This window comes from Scomber japonicus, chromosome 9, assembly GCF_027409825.1.
Source record: "Scomber japonicus isolate fScoJap1 chromosome 9, fScoJap1.pri, whole genome shotgun sequence".
NCBI lineage: Eukaryota > Metazoa > Chordata > Actinopteri > Scombriformes > Scombridae > Scomber > Scomber japonicus.
In genome coordinates, this window is record NC_070586.1 from 6,512,616 (window position 1) to 6,532,877 (window position 20,262).

Here is a 20,262-nt window from a genome sequence, read left to right on the forward strand (position 1 = left end):
GTGTTGTCCTCCGGGTCCTTCCTCTGTCCTTCCTTCCTTCCTTCCTTCCTTCATCTGTCCTTCCTTTCTTCCTTCCTTCCTTCATCTGTCCTTCCTTCCTTCCTTCATCTGTCTGTCCGTCCTTCCTTCCTTCCTTAGATCTAAGTTCAACTGTTAGGATAAATGTTCCCTCCTTCTGTCCTTTCTTCCTTCCTTCCTTCATCTGTCCTTCCTTTCTTCCTTCCTTCCTTCATCTGTCCTTCCTTTCTTTCTTCCTTCCTCCTCCCTTCCTCCCTCCTTTCCTTCCTTCTCCCTCCTTTCCTTCCTTCTTCCTTCCTTTCCTTCCTTCCCTTCCTCCCTCCTTTCCTTCCTTCCTTCCTTCCTTCCTTCTTCCCTCCTTTCCATCCTTCTCCCTTCCTCTCTCCTTTCCTTCCTTCTCCCTCCCTTTCCTTCCTTCCCTTCCTGCCTCCTTTCCTTCCTTCTTCCCTCCTTTCCTTCCTTCCTTCCTTCCTTCTTCCCTCCTTTCCTTCCTTCCTTTAGGTGCAAATGACATAACTAGTAAGGATTTTTTTACATCTAAATTTTCCACTCCTGCCTGTTTAAGGGTTAAAGCATTTTATTAACTTTTTAAAACTTCCTTTTCTCAGCTGGTGTTCAGAAGGAGCTCCAGAGGTGTGTGTGACATTACAGAAATAACAATTTCCCCTTCAAGTCAGGAAAAGGAGTGTACAGAAGGTGCAGATAAAGGCGAAATGGACAGGTTTATATACTATATATGCAAAGTGCTGCAATAAGGGAAATGTAAAATAAAGATAAAAGTGATTGAATGGAGCCACCTTCACACAACTAGTCAAATTATTACCTACTATTTGAATTTACTAATTTACTAATGAGCTACTTTTATTTTTTTAACCTGTGTGAGTAGCTTTGTTTACGGTCTATGAAGCATGAATGGCTCATATCCACTTCCAACTACTTCCTCTCTGGCAGGCGATACAGTTCAGTCACACACCCCAATTCTCTCTCTCTCTCTCTCTCTCTCTCTCTCTCTCTCTCTCTCTCTCTCTCTCTCTCTCTCTCTCTCTCTCTCTCTCTCTCTCTCTCTCTCTCTCTCTCGTCTCTCTCTCTCTCTCTCTCTCTCTCTCTCTCTCTCTCTCTCTCCATATTGCACTTTTATGCTCTTATAGATTGTTAATATTGTATTTATGTCTTAAGTTGTTTTTTTAATTGTCTTAAATGTTCTTATGGCTCATTGGGAGTGTTATCTAAATTTCATTATATTGTTGTCTGACCCTCAATATAATGACAATAAAGCTACTAATCTACTCTAATCTACTCTAATCTACTCTACTCTAATCTATCTATATGAGAGCACAACACCTCATCAGTATGGAGCGGTCATCGGTGGTTTGATTGCGCCCCCCCCCCCCCCCCCCCACCTCCCCCCCCCTACAGTCAGCATATCTAGGGAAGGAAGGAAGGAAATAAGAAGGGAAGGAAGGAAAGACAGGCAAAAGGAAGGAGGGAAGAAAGGTAGGAAAGAGAGATAGTGAAGGATGGACAGACAGAAGGAAGGAAGGAAGGCAGAATGGAAGGAAGGAATGAAGAATGGAAGGAAGGAAAGGACAGAAGGAAGGTAGGAAGGACAGATGGAAGGAAGGAAGGAAGGAAGGAATGAAGAATGGAAGGAAGGAAGGACAGAAGGAAGGTAGGAAGGACAGATGGAAGGAAGGAAGGAAGGAAGGAAGGAAGGAAGGAAGGAAGGAAGGAAGGAAGGAAGGAAGGAATGTGTTCTTGGGCAAAAACTTAACCCCAAATTGCTCCTGATGGCTGCAACAACAGTGAGTGAATGTGACATGTAAAGTGTAAAAGCTATTTAAGTGGGCAAAAGACTAGAAAAGCACTAATATAAGTAAACTCCCTTTACCATCATAGTTCTGCTTTACGACTCTACGGTCATAAAACAGTGATGTTACCCCTCTCTCTTCTTCGGGAGGAGCCTTGTTCTTTACTAGAAGCTTCATAAATTAGTTTAAAGATTTTGAGGTTTGAGGTAGTTTGAGTCCTGAGTTTACTTTCAGGGTGATTTCTAGATTTTTTTTTTTTTTTTTTGGACTTCAAATGGACTTACAAGACACTGAAACAGTAGAAGAAAAGCACAAATAACAAAAGAAAACCAGATTACGGGAGAACAGGCATTATAGAAACTAAACATATAGATTGTCCTAACGCCTTTTCCAAGCTTCGGTTACATATTTAGCCAACTTAAAAACATTACAATTAAATAACCAGTCTATTTTGATATCATCATAGTCCCAAAACATTTCAGGGTTTTTAACAAACATTTCAGTAAATAAAGGAGTTCTCAAATCATCATACAAAGGACAGTATAAAAGAAAGTGTGATTCGTTTTCAATTTCATTAAGTTCACATAACTCACATAACCTTTCATCTTCTACCATATTTTTAAATCTACCAACTTCTAGCTTCAGAGGGAGGATTCCTGGATTCACCCTCGCAGACGCAGAAAAATTGGTCCACGCCTTTGTCTCCTCCAGGCTGGACTACTGCAACGCACTCCTCATCGGGATCCCTAGCAAGAGCATTCAAAAGCTCCAATATATCCAGAACAGCGCTGCTAGGATCCTGATGAGGGTGCGGAAATTCAATCACATCACTCCCATTCTAAAAACACTCCACTTGCTCCCTGTCTCACTCCGCATTGAGTATAAGGTCTCACTCCTCACCCACCAGTGCCTCCATGGAACTGCCCCCACACACCTCAAGGACCTCCACACTCCTCAGACATCCACACGTTCCCTCCGTTCTTCCTCCACCCATCTCCTTAAAACCCCAAGGACTAAGCTCCACACAATGGGTGATCGGGCTTTCTGCTCCGCCGCCCCCCGTCTTTGGAACGCCCTCCCAGACCACCTGAGGGCACCACAGGCTACTGACACTTTTAAATGTGGCCTGAAAACCCACCTTTTTAAAAAAGCATATGATTGCTGATTTTATGTGTCGTTTTTACTCTGTAGCACTTTGAGATTGTTTTTATGAAAAGTGCATTACAAATAAAATGTATTATTATTATTATTATTATTATTATTCCTGTTCTCAGCTGTGCTACTAAGGACCTTTGATTTCTTGATAAGTTTGCTTTAACATAAGGTTCAGGGCCATAATTATGTTTGATTTGAATATATGTTCATAATTTGGGCTTTAGTGAAATATCATTTAACCATTTTATCTTAAATAAAGCAAATAGTTTCTCACTAAATGAGGCTATTGAACAAGTTAAATCATTACTATACATAAACTGTAAATCAACCTCTTCAAATAAAGCTAATATTTCTTTAGCCCACGGAGAGCCGTTTAACCCTTTATAGGACACTCATTAAAAGGAAGGGAGGAAGGAAGGAAGGAAGGAAGGAAGGAAGGATGGATGGATGGAAGGAAAGGAAGGAGGGAGGGAGGAAGGAAGGACGGAGGAAAAAAGGAAGGAAGGAAGGTAGGGGGGAGGAAAGAAAGAGAGAAGGAGGGAGGGAGGAAGGGAAGGAAGAAGGAAGGAAGGAAGAAGAAAGGGGGATGGAGGAAGGAACGGAAGGAAGGACGGAGGAAAGAAGGAAGGAAGGAAGGTTGGGGGGAGGAAAGAAAGAGAGAAGGAGGGAGGGAGGAAGGGAAGAAAGAAGGAAGGAAGGAAGAAGAAAGGGGGATGGAGGAAGGGAGGAGAGAAGGAGGGAGGGAGGAAGAACAGATGGAAGGAAGGAAAGGAATGAAGGACGGAGGAAATAAGGAACGAGGGAGGGAGAAAGGAAAAGAAGAAGGGAAGAAAGAAGGCAGGGAGGAAGGAAAGGAAGGAAGGAAGGATATTTTGGGATATTTACAGAAGTTACGAAATATAATTATTTGCCCAATAAAGGGTTAATTTACTCCAAATAAATATTTTCTTATTGACCCCGTCTTCTGACATATTGAGTAAACGATTCCATAATCTAATCATCTCACATTTACGTCTTATACAACCAGGAAGCCAGCCCATGTCCCCTTGAACAGCCAAAATCGGAGCAAACTTATGAACACCTAACTAGAAGTGATTTGGAGAAGTTTGAGAAGTTTGAGGGCGTTTAATCAAAGTTCTCAGGTGTCAAGGTTCAAGGACTCAACTTTCAGACAGACTGATGTGAGGTGCGGAGTATTTCTAGAGGACAGAAACCGCTCAGGTTAAAATGACGCAGCTGATTCTCCGTTTTTAATCCACTCATAACGAAAACAGCTTGAGCTCTTGTTGTTATGGCAACGCTTCCTTTTTTTTTTCTCTCCACTGTTTCATTTCAGCTTTAGCCGATCCTTCGTCGAGGACAAATGACTCAACAAGCTGAACATCACAAGTTTGAAAATCCCAAGTGAGCTCAGAACGAGACGAGACGGGGGAAGTGAAACCCAGAAAAAAAGTGCATTTCCTGTTTGGCGGAGTTCATCAGAGCCTCAGATCAGCTGGAGCAGGATTTACAAAAACAACCAACCTGATTCATTTCTCAGCAATAAAGTTAAACTTCCTGTCTTCCTCCCGGGTCAAATTAACCCCGTCTGTTTTGACTATTCCTTCCTTCCTTCCTTCTCTCTTTCTTTCCTCCCTCCTACCTTCTTTCTTCCCTTTCCCCCACCCCTCCTTTCCTTCCTTCCTTCCTTCCTCCCTTCCTTTTTCCCTTTCTGCCTCCCTCCCTCCTTTCTTTTTTCCTTCCTCCCTCCCTCCCCTCCTTGCTTCTTTCCTCCTTCCCTCATGCCTTCTTTCTTTCTTTCTTTCCCCATTCCTCCTTTCCTTCCTTCTTTCTTTCCTCCCTTTCTCTTTCCCTTTCTGCCTCCCTCCCTCCTTCCTTCTTTCCTTCCTCCCTCCCTCCCTCCTTGCTTCTTTCCTCCTTCCCTCATACCTTCTTTCTTTCTTTCTTTCTTTCCCCATCCCTCCTTTCCTCCCTTCCTTCCTCTTTCCTTTTCTGCCTCTTTCTTTCTTTCTTTCTTTCTTTCTTTCTTTCCTTCCTTCCCCCACCCCTCCTTTCCTTCATTCTTCCTCCCTTCCACTTTCCCTTTCTCCCTCCCTCCTTCCTTCTTTCCTCCCTCCCTCCCTTTCCTTTCTTCTTCCTCCCTTCCTTCCTTGACTCGAGGACAACAGGAGGTTTAATCTGAAAATGTTTTAACTAATAATAATAATAATCCTCTCACCTCTATCGCTATGTCGGAGAACTTCTCTCCCGCCTCTCGTACGATGTCTCCCAGTCTGAAGATGGGACACAACGGGTCGTAGGTCCTCTGGCAGTTCCTCAGGTAGGCGTCGTTCATCTGAGGGAGGATGTTCCTCCTGCAAGACGAACGTTCATGTTACCTTCAGAGGGTTTTTTTTATTAGATTATTAGAAGTTATTACATTATCAGGTTCTACAGTGCTTCACAAAATATTTACAGAATGAGATTTTTGATAAATAATCAGTAATGTGGATATAATGACAAAGTAGGTAAAAGGAAAATAATAGAACAGCTAGAACAATCTGGTAAGTTCAGAAAATGAACTTTAAACCAGGCGGGGAGTTCTGGTCCTCTGAAATGAGGCCAACGTGAAAGTAACTTAGAGCTGCATTCTATCAAAAGGCCACCAGGGGGCGACCGTCTCTATACAAGTCAATGGAGAATTCACCAACTTCTCACTTGATTTCTAACCTCAGTAAACGTTTTCAAAATGTGTTTATGGTCTCAATCGCTAGTTTAAAGCCTTCTTCAATGCAGTATGATGTTCATTTGGGACATTTTGGCCTCCCTGATTTTATATGTGACGATAAAGCAGGGTATGCATTAGGGCGTGGCTACGTCCTGATTGACAGGGTGATTGACCAATGTCCTCGAGATCCAGCCCCCGTAACCATAGCAACCTCCTTGCTCCGCCCATGGCCCCCGCCTCATGCCCATATAAGTAGAATCTGTGTTTTTATTTTTCCCAGCATGCACCTGAAATTTTCAAGATGGCGCTGCCTAGATTGGAAACTATTGGCTTCCGAGCAGCAGTCCACAAACCAATGGGTGACGTCACGGATGTTACGTCCATTTCTTTTATACAGTCTATGATTTAAAACCAGGAAAAGACAACTTTTGTGTCACATCACGATATTACAATATGCCAAACTAACCAGACAGTTAAACCTAGGGAAGGTAGAATAATGACAAAATGGGTAAAAGGCAGGAAAAAACATCTACGCTATATCACGATGTTACGATATCTTAATTATCTAATATATAGTCTTATATCACAATATCGATATATTGCCCAGCCCGACAGTCCATGTTAAAATGAAGCCGTAGTTTTTTGGGGGGAACAAAGCAAATAAAGTAATTAAAAAGTTTTGAAATCTGTCTCTTCTTCTACATGGAGTCAGAAAACTGCATGAATCATCTTAATGTCTCACCTGATGTAGTTGAAGGCTGGAAATCTGATGTTGTTCTTGATGAGAACCGTGAAGTTCTCCGCCGCTGCTGCCAACAAAGCCGGTCTGCACAACGATTAACATGTTAACGTTAGCAAACATGTAATGTTAGCAAACATTTAACGTTAGCAAACATGTTAACGTTAGCAAACATGTTAACGTTAGCAAACATGTTAACGTTAGCATACATGTTAACATTAGCAAACATGTAACGTTAGCAAACATTTAACGTTAGCAAACATGTTAACATTAGCATACATTTAACGTTAGCAAACATGTTAACGTTAGCAAATATGTTAATGTTAGCATACATTTAACGTTAGCAAACATGTTAACGTTAGTAAACATGTTAACGTTAGCAAACATGTTAACGTTAGCATACATTTAACGTTAGCAAACATGTTAACGTTAGCAAACATGTTAACGTTAGCAAACATTTAACGTTAGCATTTCATGTTGTATCCAGTATGAAAAATGTATATCTGTATGTATATCCTTCCTTCCTTCTTCCTCCCTTCCTTCCTGTCTCCTTTTCCATCTTTCCTCACTCCCTTCCATCCTTCCTTCTTCTTTCCTTCTATCTTTCCTTCCTTCCTGTCTCCTTTTCCATCTTTCCTTCCTCCCGCCTTTCCTTCCTTCTTCCTCCCTTCCTTCCTGTCTCCTTTTCCATCTTTCCTCACTCCCTTCCATCCTTCCTTCTTCCTCCCTTCTATCCTTCCTTCTTCCTCCCTTCTATCTTTCCTTCCTTCCTGTCTCCTTTTCCATCTTTCCTCACTCCCTTCCATCCTTCCTTCTTCCTCCCTTCTATCTTTCCTTCCTTCCTGTCTCCTTTTCCATCTTTCCTCACTCCCTTCCATCCTTCCTTCTTCCTCCCTCCTCTCTTTCCTTCCTTCCTGTCTCCTTTTCCGTCTTTCCTTCCTCCCGCCTTTCCTTCCTTCCTTCGTTCCATCTTCCTCCCTTCCTTCCATCTTTCCTTCCTCCTTCTTCCTCCCTCCCTCCTACCTTCCTTACTTCTTTCCTCCTCCCTCCCTCCTTCTTTGCTTTCCTCCCTCCTACCTTCCTTCACTCTTTCCTCCATCCTTCCTCCCTTCCTCCCTCCTTTCCTTCCTCCCTCCCGCCTTTCCTTCCTTCTTCCTTCATTTCCTTCCTCCCTTCCTTGACTCGAGGACAGCAGGAGGGTTAAAGTGACATGTCTTACTGTACCTCGGAGGTTTCGTCTTGGCTTCGACGGGACACCAGGCAGAAACCTCACAAGTTTTCTTCAACACATCGAACTTCACACATGATCCCGTCTGAATCCCTTCAGGAGGAAAACCAAAGAACAAAGAACAAACCTTTAGACTCTTCATAACGTCGTCACTAACATTTCATCTGTAGCATAAATCTTTAACGTCAGCAGAGAGATGAGAACTAGAGCTGAGGTGAAGCTATGAAACACGTCGGTGGTAGATTCCTCTGTCGGGGTCAGCTGGTGCAAAACAGTGAACACAAGCAGTTGGTGTCAAACATGCGGCCCGTGGGCCAGAACCGGCCCGCCGAGAGGTCCAATCCGGCCCAGTTTCCTTCCTTCCGTCTATCCGTCCTTCCTTCCTTCCATCTGTCCTTCCTACCTTTCTCCCTCCCTTCACCCCTGTCTTCTTTTCCTTCCCTCCATCCTTCTATCTGCCCTTCTTTTCCTTCATTCCTTCCTTCCTTCCTTCCTTCCTTCCATCTACCCTTCCTTCCATCTTTCCTCCCTGTCTTCTTTTCCTTCCTTCCTTCCTTCCTTCCTACCTTTCCTCCTCCCTTCACCCCTGCCTTCTTTTCCTTCCTTCTTTCCTTCCATCTTTCCATCTTGTCTTTTTTTCTTTCCTTCCTTCCTTCCTGTCTTCTTTTCCTTCCTTCCTTTCATCTTTCCATTTGGTCTTCTTTTCTTTTCTTTCTTTCTTCCTTCCTTCCTTCCTTCCTTCCTTCCTTCCATCCATCTACCCTTCCTTCCATCTTTCCATCCTGTCTTCTTCTCCTGCCTTCCTTCCTTCCTTCCTGTCTTCTTTTCCTTCCTTCCTTCCTTCCTTCCATCTTTCCTTCCTGTCTTCTTTTCCTTCCTTCCTTCCTTCCATCTTTCCATCCTGTCTTCTTTTCCTTCCTTCCTTCCTTTCTTCCATCTTTCCATCCTGTCTCCTTTTCCTTCCTTCCTGTCTTCTTTTCCCTCCTTCCTTCCTTCCTTTTTTCTTTCCATCCTTCTTGTCTTCTCTTCCTTTCATCTTTCCTTCCTTCCTTCCTTCCATCCATCCTTATTGTCTTCTCTTCTCTTCCTTCCATCCATCCTTCCTGTATTCTTTTCCTTCTCCTCCTTCTTTCCTTTCCTTTCCTTCCGTCCTTCCTTCCTTTTAGTGATCTGGCCGAGTTTGACCCCCCCTGCTGTAGCTTCACTCAGTTTTTCTAATTATAATTATAGAAAACGAACAATCTTGAACTTAAAGGCAACATAAAAACATCAAATGCATCAGGACAGAATATAAAAAGCAACACATGGAAAAAATAAAAAGACATTTAAATATGAATAAAAATGTTAAATTAGAAATTAAATTAAAGCTAAAAGCACAATGGGAGCCGTGTGTGGGATTTAGTGACATCTAGTGGTGAAACTGTAGATTGCAGTCAGCTGAGTTTTCCTCTCTCTCCTCTTCAAAGTGTTTAGGAGAAACTACGGTGGCCTGTAAGCCAGAAGCGTCTCTGTGGAAGAAGACCTGCTCCCTATCTAAGACAGGGGGGTCAAACATGAGGCTCGTGGGCCAGAGCTGGACCGCCGAGAGGTTCAATACGGCCCACTTTAATTCCTCACTCCCTTCCTACCATCTTTCTTTCTTGTCTTATTTTCCTTACTTTCTTCCTTCCATCTTTTGTTCCTTCCTTCTTGTCTTGTCTTCTCTTCCTTCTTTCCTTCTTGTCTTCTCTTGCTTCCTTCCATCTTTCCATCTTGTCTTCTCTTCCTTCCTTCCTACCTCCCTGTCTTCTCTTCCTCCCTTCCATCTTTCTTTCTTGTCTTATTTTCCTTCCTTCCTTCCTTCCATCTTTCGTTCCTTCCTTCTTGTCTTCTCTTCCTTCTCTTCCTTCCTTCCTTCTTGTCTTCTCTTCTCTTCCTTCCCTCCTTCTATCTTTCGTTCCTTTCTTCCATCTTTCGTTCCTTCCTTCTTGTCTTCTCTTCCTTCTTTCCTTCCTTCCTTTTTGTCTTCTCTTCTCTTCTTTCCCTCCTTCTTCTCTTCCTTCCATCTTTCCTCCCTTCCCTCTTTCCTTATTGTCTTCTCTTGCTTCCTTCCCTCTTTCCTTCTTGTCTTCTCTTGCTTCCTTCCATCTTTCCTTCCTTCTTGTCTTCTCTTCCTTCCTTCCTTCCTTCCTGTGTTCTCTTCCCTTCCTTCCTTCCTGTGTTCTCTTCCCTTCCTTCCTTCCTTCCTGTCTGTCTTCTCTTCCCTTCCTTCCTTCCTGTCTGTCTTCTCTTCCCTTCCTTCCTTCTCTTCCTTCTTCTCTTCCCTTCCTTCCTTCTCTTCCTTCTTGTCTTGTCTTCCTCCCTTCCATCGTGTCTTCTCTTCCTTCCTTCCTTCCTTCCTTCCTTCCTTCCTTATTTTTAATAATCTGGCCTTGAATGAAAATGAGTTTGACCCTCCTGTTTCTATGGTAACCAAAACACAGAAATTCTTAATTTAAGGTGATTATACTCTAAATTAAACAAACTTATGGATATATTATAATCAATTTCATTAAATGCCACTAAATTCTACACACTGGTCCTTTAAAAGATATTTCCTTTAGTAGCAGGAAGTGGCTCCATGCAGAGAAACTTACCAAAGCTGAACGCTGAAATGTCTCCGGACACAAAGCCAGAAAACAAAATTAAAGCCCCTGAAAACTTCTAGCATCTAAAAATAACCAAAACTTTTATCACTTTGTTTTCAGCAACTTTTAAACTTCCTTTCTTCCTACCTTCTTTCCTCCTTCCTGTATTCATGCTTCCTTCCTTTCTTCCTCCCTGTCTTATTTTCCTTCCTTCATTCCTTCCTCCCTTTCTTCCATGTCTTCTTTTACTTCCTGTCTTCCTTCTTTCCTCCCTCCCTCCCTCCTTCCTGTATTCATGCTTCCTTCCTTTCTTCCTCCCTGTCTTCTTTTCCTTCCTCCCTTTCTTCCATGTCTTCTTTTACTTCCTGTCTTCCTTCTTCCCTCCCTCCCTCCTTCCTGTACTCATGCTTTCTTCTTTGCCTCCCTTTCTTCATTTGCTCCTTCCTTCCTTCTTGTCTTCTTGTCCTTCCTTCATTTCTTACATCCTTCCTCCCTTTCTTCCATCTATCCTTCATGTCTTCTTTTCCTTCCTTTCCTCCTTCCTTTCTTCCTTCCTGTCTTCTTTTCCTTCCTTCATTCCTTCCTTCCTTCCTTTCCTTCCTCCTTCCTGTATTCATGCTTCCTTGCTGAGAAGACCTGCTCCCTATCTAAGACAGGGGGGTCAAACATGAGGCTTGTGGGCCAGAACTGGACCGCCGAGAGGTCCAATACAGCCCACTTTCCTTCTTCTCTTTCTTCCTTCCATCTTTCTTTCTTGTCTTCTTTTCCTTCCTCCCTCCCTTGTTGTCTTCTCTTCATCTTTCCTTCCTTCCTTCTTTATATCTTTTTTCCTTCCTTCCTTCCTTCCTTCCTTCTTTATATCTTTCCTTCCTTCCTTCCTTCCTTCTTTATATCTTTCCTTCCTTCCTTCCTTCCTTCTTTATATCTTTCCTTCCTTCCTTCCTTCCTTCTTTATATCTTTCCTTCCTTCCTTCCATCCTTCTTTATATCTTTCCTTCCTTCCTTCCATCCTTCTTTATATCTTTCCTTCCTTCCTTCCTTCTTTATATCTTTCCTTCCTTCCTTCCTTCTTTATATCTTTCCTTCCTTCCTTCCTTCTTTATATCTTTCCTTCCTTCCTTCCATCCTTCTTTATATCTTTCCTTCCTTCCTTCCATCCTTCTTTATATCTTTCCTTCCTTCCTTCCTTCTTTATATCTTTCCTTCCTTCCTTCCTTCTTTATATCTTTCCTTCCTTCCTTCCTTCTTTATATTTTTCCTTCCTTCCTTCCTTCTTTATATCTTTCCTTCCTTCTTTATATTTTTCCTTCCTTCCTTCCTTAAATCTCCCCCCCCCCCCCCCCCCCCCTCCCCCCACAATCACATAAAGAAATAAAAGAAGTAGTGAGTGTACCATGGCTCTGCTGGTCCCAGTGTCCTTTCTCACAGTCTCTATCAGTACGACACAGTCTGCCTTTACTGGGAACCTGGAATATAAACACTGCTGCAAAATAAGAAGGTTTTGAAAACGTTTCATCCGAACCATTAAAGAGCTCGATCAGCTGTCACAGATCAGAGCCTCGTTACGGGTTAATGAAGACGCTGAGAAATTAATGTAGATTAACTAGTGAAACTCATAAGAACAGGTTTGCCAGGTGTTTGTATGAAGAGTAAAGAGGTTTTCCTCTCTTTAATCATTCCTCCTGTTCAGACCATAGACTGTATAAAAGAAATGGACGTAACATCCGTGACGTCACCCATTGGTTTGTGGACTGCTGCTCGGAAGCCAATAGTTTCTAATCTAGGCAGCGCCATCTTGAAAATTTCAGGTGCATGCTGGGAAAAATAAAAACACGGATTCTACTTATATGGGCATGAGCGGAGCGGGGAGGTTGCTATGGTTGCGAGGGCTGGATCTCGAGGACATTGGTCAATCAACCTGTCAATCAGGACGTAGCCACGCCCTAATGCATACCCTGCTTTATCGTCACATATAAAATCAGGGAGGCCAAAATGTCCCAAATGAACATCATACTGCATTGAAGAAGGCTTTAAACTAGCGATTGAGACCATAAACACATTTTGAAAACGTTTACTGAGGTTAGAAATCAAGTGAGAAGTTGGTGAATTCTCCATTGACTTGTATAGAGACGGTCGCCCCCTGGTGGCCTTTTGATAGAATGCAGTTCTAAGTTACTTCCTGGTTGGCCTCATTTCAGAGGACAGGAACTCCCCGCCTGGTTTATACTGACTATTAAAACCTTCATATGAGCTTTTCAATGTAAAGTGGTGAAGGACTAAATCTACAGTGTGTTGAGTAGTAACAAGCTACTTCTCTCAAAAATGTCTTTTTTTTCTCGTTCGTCCTTTTTTTCCCCTTTCCTCTTTCTGTCTGTCTGTCCTCAGCTTCCTCTTCCTTCTTTTTGTTCTAACTTACTATTTCTCCCTCATTTTTCTCTTTCTTTCCTAATTTTCCTCTTCCTCCTTTTTCTTTCTTTACTCTTCTTCCTCCTCTGTGTTCTATCTTTCTTTCTTTCTTTCCTAATCTTCCTCCTCCTTCTTGGTCTTTCTACCTCTTCTTTCATTCTTTCTCTCTGTCTCTCCTCTTCCTTTTCTTGTTCTAACTTACTCTCCTCCTTTTTCTTATTTCCCTTTCTGTCCTCATCTTCCTTTCTTGTTCTCTCTTTCTCCTCCTTTATCTCTTTTCTAATTATTTCTCTCTTTCTTTCCCCATCTTCCTCCTCCTCCTTTTCTCTCTTTCCTTCTTTCTTTCTTCCTTCCTTCCTTTTTCCATTGGATCTTCTAATAGTCAGTATGAACAGGAGGAATCATTACAGACAGATAAAAACACACTTCCTGTTCATTTCTTCTCCTGACTGATGAGTTAACCCTTAAACAGACCTTACTAGTTATGTCATTTGCACCTCAAGTAAGGAAGGAATGAAGGAAAGAAGGAAGGAAGGAAAGGACGGAAGAAGGAAGGAAAGGAGGAAGGAAGGGAAGCAAAGGAGGAAGAAGGAAGGAAAGGAAGGAAGGAAGGAAGGTGGGAAGGAAAGGAGTGAAGAAGGAAGGAAAGGAGGGAGGAAGGGAAGAAAGGGAGGAAGAAGGAAGAAAAGGAAGGAGGGAGGAAGGAAGGAAGGTGGAAGGAAAGGAGTGAAGAAGGAAGGAAAGGAGGAAGGAAGGGAAGCAAGGGAGGAAGAAGGAAGGAAAGGAAGGAGGGAGGAAGGAAGGAAGGTGGGAAGGAAAGGAGTGAAGAAGGAAGGAAAGGAGGGAGGAAGGGAAGGAAGGGAGGAAGAAGGAAGGAAAGGAGGGAGGAAGAAAGGAAGGACAGATGAAGGAAGGAAGAAAGGACAGAAGGAGGGAACATTTACCCTAACAGCTGAACTTAGATCTGAGGAAGGAAGGAAGGAAGGAAGGAAGGAAGGAAGGAAGGACGGACAGATGAAGGAAGGAAGGAAGGAAGGACAGATGAAGGAAGGAAGGAAGGAAGGAAGGACAGAGGAAGGACCCGGGAGGACAACACGAAGGTTAAAGTGTATCTCCTGGTGCACGTTGTCTGTTTAAGGGTTAAGACACTCTTAACTTCTAAGATTGATTGTAATCAGGAAACGAGGCTCTGCTTGATCTTTGTTAGCATTAACCCTCCTGTTGTGTTCGAGTAAAGGAAAGAAGGCAGGGAGGGGGGAAGGAAGGAAGGAACGACAGAAGGAAGAAAGGGGGATGGAGGACAGAAGGAAGGAAGGGAGGAAAGGAAATAAGGAAGGATGGAGGAAAGAAGTAAGTAAGGAAGGAAGGTCGGAGGGAGGGAGGAAAGAAGGAAGGAAGGAAGGACAAAGGAAAGAAGTAAGGAAGGAAAGAAGGTAGGGTGGAGGAAGGACAAAAGAAGGAAGAAAGGGAGATGGAGAGAGGAAGCACAGATGGAAGGAAGGAAGGAAGAAGGGAAGGAAAGAAGGAACTGTCAAAACAGATGGGTCAATTTGACCCGGGAGCACGACAGGAAGGTTAAAGTACATTAACTATTTAAAATGAGATATATAGAATAGTATAATGATAAGAATGAAAGAATGAAAGAATGAAGGATCACCTCAGCACATTTCCCTTGCCTCTGACTCTGCGTCACAATCACATTCGTCACCACAAAGAAAGAGTTTTTATCCTAAAATGAAAAAAAAAAGAAAAGGAAGTTTTTAATTTCTCCCTCTGTAACCCTTAAACAGGCAGGAGTGGAAAATTAGATGATGATAAAAAATCCTTACTAGTTATGTCATTTGCACCTAAAGTAAGGAAGGAAGGAAGGAAGGAAGAAAGGAAGGAAGGAGGGAAGAAGTAAGGAAAGGAGGGAGGAAGGAAGGAAGGAAGGAAGGAAAGGAGGGAAGAAAGGAAGGAAGGAGGGAAGAAGTAAGGAAAGGAGGGAAGAAGGAAGGAAAGGAGGGAAGAAGGAAGGAAAGGAGGGAAGAAGGAAGGAAGGAAAGGAGGGAAGAAGGAAGGAAGGAAGGAAGGAAAGGAGGGAAGAAGGAAGGAAAGGAGGGAGGAAGGAAGGGAAGGAAGGGAGGAAGAAGGAAGGAAGGAAGGAAAGGAGGGAAGAAGGAAGGAAGGACAGGAAGGAAGAAGGAAGGAAAGGAGGGAGGAAGGAAGGAAGGAAAGGAGGGAGGAAGGAAGGAAGGAAAGGAGGGAGGAAGGAAGGAAGGAAAGGAGGGAAGAAGGAAGGAAAGGAGGGAGGAAGGAAGGGAAGGAAGGGAGGAAGAAGGAAGGAAAGGAAGGAGGGAGGAAGAAGGAAGGAAAGGAAGGAGGGAGGAAGAAGTAAGGAAAGGAGGGAGGAAGGAAGGGAAGGAGGGAGGACGGAAGGGAAGGAAGGGAGGAAGAAGGAAGGAAAGGAAGGAGGGAGGAAGAAGTAAGGAAAGGAAGGAGGGAGGAAGAAGTAAGGAAAGGAAGGAGGGAGGAAGAAGTAAGGAAGGAAGGAAGGAAGGAAGGAAGTAAGGAAGGAAGGAAGGAAGGAAGGGAGGGAGGGAGGGAGGAAGGAAGGAAGGGAGGGAGGAAGGAAGGAAAGGAAGGGTTGGAAAAAAGGAAGGAAGGAAAGGAGGGAAGAAGGAAGGAAGGAAGGAAGGGTTGGAAAAAAAGGAAGGAAGTAAGGGAGGAAAGAAGGGAGGAAAGAAGGAATAGTCCAAACAGAAGGGGTCAATTTGACCCAGGAGGACGACAGGAAGTTTAAAGGGTCTGACTCTCCTGGTGCACGTTTCCTGTTTAAGGGTTAACAAACCCAAACTCCCCTTTAGACCTCTTCATGTCCCACCTGTGAGGAAGGAAAGGAGGGAAGAAGGAAGGAAAGGAGGGAGGAAGGAAGGGAAGGAAGGGAGGAAGAAGGAAGGAAAGGAAGGAGGGAGGAAGGAAGGAAGGAAGGTAGGAAGGAAAGGAGGGAGGAAGGAAGGGAAGGAAGGGAGGAAGAAGGAAGGAAAGGAAGGTAGGAAGGAAAGGAGGGAAGAAGGAAGGAAGGGAGGAAGAAGGAAGGAAAGGAAGGAGGGAGGAAGGAAGAAAGGAAGGAAGGAAGGAAGGAAGGTTGCCTGTTTAAGGGTTAACAAACCCAAACTCCCCTTTAGACCTCTTCGTGTCCCACCTGTGAGGGTCCGCTGTAGTCCACCACGTCCCAGACCACGTTACCCGACCCCGGGCAGGTTGGTCTGAGCGACTCCTTTCACCTTCGTGGTGACGGAGCTCACCACCAGGTCGAACTCCTGGTAGTTCCTGTTCCACAACATCATGATACTGAAACATAAAAAACAACATCATTCCTTCCTTTCCTCTTTCCTGTATTCATGCTTCCTTCTTTCCTTCCTTCCTTCCTGTCTTCTTTTCCTTCCTTTCCTCTTTCCTGTATTCATGCTTCCTTCCTTCCTTCCTGTCTTCTTTTCCTTCCTTCATTCCTTCCTCCCTTTCTTCATGTCTTCTTTTACTTCCTTTCTTCGTTTCCTCCTTTCCCTCCTTCCTGTTTTCATGCTTTCATCTTTGCCTCCCTTTCTTCATTCGCTCCTTCCTGTCTTCTTTTCCTTCCTTCATTCCTTATTTCTTTCCTCCCTTTCTTCCATCTATCCTTCATGTCTTCTTTTACTTCCTTTCTTTCTTCTTTTCCTCCCTTCCCTCCTTCCTTGCTTTCTTCCTTCGCTCCCTCCTTCCTTCTTTCCTTCCTTTCTTCCATCTATCCCTCCTTTTCCTTCCTTTCCTCCTTCCTGTATTCATGTTTCCTCGCTCTCTTCCTTTGCTCCCTCCTTCCATCTATCCTTCATGTCTTCTTTTCCTTCCTTCGTGCCTTCCTCCCCGTCTTCTTTTCCTTTGCTCCTTCCTTACTCCCTTTCTTCCATCTATCCTTCATGTCTTCTTTTCCTTCCTTTCTTCCTACCTTCTTTCCTCATTCCTGTATTCATCCTTCCTTCCTTCCTTCCTTCCTGTATTCATCCTTCCTTCCTTCCTGTTTTCATGCTTTCTTCCTTCCTTCCCTTCTTCATGTCTTCTTTCACTTCCTTTCTTCCTTCTTTCCTACCTCCTTCTTGAATTCATGATTTCTTCTTTGCTTTCCTTTCTTCCTTTGCTCCTTCCTTCCTTCCTTCCTTCCTTCCTTCCTTCTTGTCTTCTTTTCCTTCCTTCATTCCTGCCTTTCTTCCATCTATCCTTCATGTCTTCTTTTCCTCCTTCCTGTATTCATGCATGCTTCCTTCCTTCTTTCCTCCCTTTCCTCCTTCCTGTATTCATGCATGCTTCCTTCCTTCCTTCCTTCCTGCCCTCCTTCCTTTCTTCCCTCCTTCTTACTGTTAATACTGTAAAACAAGGGGTTAAACATGAGGCCTGGGGGCCAGAACCGGGTCGCCAAGGGGTCCACTCTGGCCCACTTTATTTCCTTTCTTTTTTCCCTCTTTTCTTCCTTCCTGTCATCCTCCCGGGTCAAATTGACCCCGTCTGTTTTGACTGTTCCTTCCTTCCTTCCTTCCTTCCTTCCTTCCTCCCTCTCTCTTTCCTCCCTTCCTTCCTCCATCCTCCTTTCTTCCTTCCTTCTGTACTTCTTTCCTTCCCTTCCCTCTGTCCTCCCTCCCTCCTTCTCTTTCTTTCCTCCCCCCTACCTTCTGCTTTTCCTCTCTCCCTCCCTCCCTCCCTCCCTCCCTCCCTCCTTTTTTCCTCCCTCCCTCCTACCTCCTTTCCTTCCTCCCTCCTACCTTCTTTCCTTCCTTCTTTCCTCCTTTCCTTCCTTCCCTCCCTGTATTCATGCTTCCTTCCTTTCCTCCTTCCTGTATTCATGCTTCCTTCCTTTCCTTCCCTCCTTCCTTCCCTCCTCCCTCCCTCCTTCTTTCTTTCTTTCCTCCCTCCCTCCTTCTCTCCATCCTTTCTTTCCTCCCTCCCTCCTTCTCTTTCTTTCCTCCCCCTACCTTCCTCCCTTCCTTTTTTCCTCCCTCCCTCCTACCTTCTTTCCTCCATCCTACCTTCCTTCCCTCCTTTCCTTCCTTTCTTTCTTCCTTCCTCCCTGCCTCTTTTCCTTCCTTCTTCCTCCCTCCCTCCCTTCCTTCCTTCCTTGACTCGAGGACAACAGGAGGGTTAACACATGGAAGAGTTATTTCCTCGTGTGTGGGCGTCGGAGCTTCTTCACTTTAAATGAATGCAGTAGATATTTGTATTTCATTATTTCATTTGAACAGAGTATTTTTTTTGGTGCAGTGAAGGTCTCTGCAGGATGCGTCCAGCTGAGTAGTGAAAGCATGCAGTCGCTCCCCGGAGTCTGCAGACTGCTGTAAATCTACTCACCAGATAATAACCAGCACGCTACGGAAGCTCATTTACGCCAGGAAAAAAATAAATAAAAAGTCATAATTATAAAAAGAGATAATAATAATAATTATTATGAGATTAAAAAAGGTTGTGTGGTTATCTCATAATTTAAGTTGTATCTTTTTTTTTCCTGGCGGAAATGAGCTTCCATAGTAGACAGCTTTAAATCAACTCACCAGATATTAACCAGCACACTAGGGAAGCTCATTTCCGCCACCTTTGATAATAAAAATATCCTCCAAGTTAGTTGAAATGATGAGATAAAGAGTCCTAATTATAAAAGAGATAATAATAATTATTATGTGATTAAAAAAAATTGTGTGTTAATTTCGACTTTATCTCATAATTTCGATTTACTTGGAGGATATTTTTATTATCAAAGCTAAGTCTTATCTTCTTTTTTCTGGCGGAAATGGGCTTCCACAGAATACAGCTTTATCTCTACTCACCAGATATTAACCGGCATACTAGGGAAGCTCATTTTTGCCAGAAAAAAAAAAGATAAAACTTAGTTTTGATAATAAAAATATCCTCCAAGTAAGTCGAAATTATGAGATAAAAATCATAAATTATAAAAAGAGATAATAATAATAATTATGATATTAAAAAGTTGTGTGGTTATCTCATAATTATGACTTTTTTATCTCATAATTTCAATTTACTTGGATATTTTTATTATTATCAAAGCTAAATATCCTCCAAGTTAGTCAAAATTATGAGATAAAAAGTCATAATTATAAAAAGAGATGATAATAATGATGAGATTTTTAAAAAGTTGTGAGTTTATCACATAATTTCGACTTTTTTAATCACATGATTATGATTCACTTTACTTGGAGGATATTTTTATTATCAAAGTTAAGTTTCTTTTTTTTTTTCTGCCGGAAATGAGCTTCCATAGAATACAGCTTTAAATCTACACCAGATATTAAACAGGATACAGCTTTAATGAGTTTAATGAGATTTAAAAAATGATAATTATGAAATTAAAAAGTCATGTGGTTTTATCTCATATATTTCATCTTTTTTTTTTCTGGCGGAAATGGGCTTCCATATAATACAGTTCACCAGATAATAACTATGGAAGATACTATGATACAGATACTATGGAAGTTCCAAGTAAGTCGAAATTATTAATTATGAGATAAAAAAATCATAATTATAAAAAGAGTTAATAATAATTTAGAGATTTTTTTTTTAAAATCGTGAGGTTATCTCATAATTATGACTTTTTTATCTCATAATTTCTACTTTTTTTATCTCTTTTTTCTGGCGGATATCAGCTTCCATAGCACACAGCTTTAACTCTACTCACCAGATATTAACCATACAGCTTTAACTCACCAGATATTAACCATACAGCTTTAACTCACCAGATATTAACCACACAGCTTTAACTCACCAGATATTAACCATACAGCTTTAACTCACCAGATATTAACCATACAGCTTTAACTCACCAGATATTAACCATACAGCTTTAACTCACCAGATATTAACCATACAGCTTTAACTCACCAGATATTAACCATACAGCTTTAACTCACCAGATATTAACCATACAGCTTTAACTCACCAGATATTAACCACACAGCTTTAACTCACCAGATATTAACCACACAGCTTTAACTCACCAGATATTAACCATACAGCTTTAACTCACCAGATATTAACCATACAGCTTTAACTCACCAGATATTAATAACTCACCAGATATTAACCATACAGCTTTAACTCATAGACTGTACTACTCACCAGATCACCACCAGGATAGTTGCGTTCAAAGCCCATTTCAGAGACCCGAGCCGGACGCTTTGGATCCGGACCAGTTTATTAGTCTCATACTTGCAGAGTCCGAGCAGGTCGCAGAGCATGGTGCTGCAGTGACACTCCGAGCTGCTGCTGCTGCTGCTGCTGCTGTCTGCTTGTTGAGTTGTGTTGTGTTTTTTTCTCTCTCTCTCTCTTTTGGGAAGAGGGAGGAGGAATCTCTGGCTGTGTCCCAATTTGGTCCAAATTGCGAGGCTGCATCCTCGAAGTGCGCATTTCGAGGCCGATTACGTCACAACGCCGCGCGAAGGCTGTCCCAATTCGAAGAGTCCTTCAAATGCAGCCTTGAAATGCGGCCTTCTTTTCCCTCTTTTTCGAGGATGCATCGCTACTATCCTTCGCGGCCTCCCAAATCCCAAGATCCTTTGCGCGGCGCTGTTCAGTGCCGC

At 42.8% G+C, this 20,262-nt stretch overlaps 1 protein-coding gene across 1 annotated transcript; it reads right to left on the reverse strand.

Annotated features, from left to right (window-relative positions):
- Window positions 1-2,451: 2,451 nt before the first annotated feature.
- Window positions 2,452-19,951, reverse strand: LOC128364834 (P2X purinoceptor 4-like). The gene is given in 10 exon segments (XM_053325455.1): window positions 2,452-2,625; window positions 2,731-2,913; window positions 5,176-5,335; window positions 6,431-6,514; window positions 7,652-7,748; window positions 11,655-11,727; window positions 14,325-14,396; window positions 15,852-15,915; window positions 15,917-16,000; window positions 19,802-19,951. Coding segments are annotated over 10 exon segments (1,110 nt in total). The 5' UTR covers window positions 19,921-19,951.
- Between the last annotated feature and the right edge of the window lie 311 nt (window positions 19,952-20,262).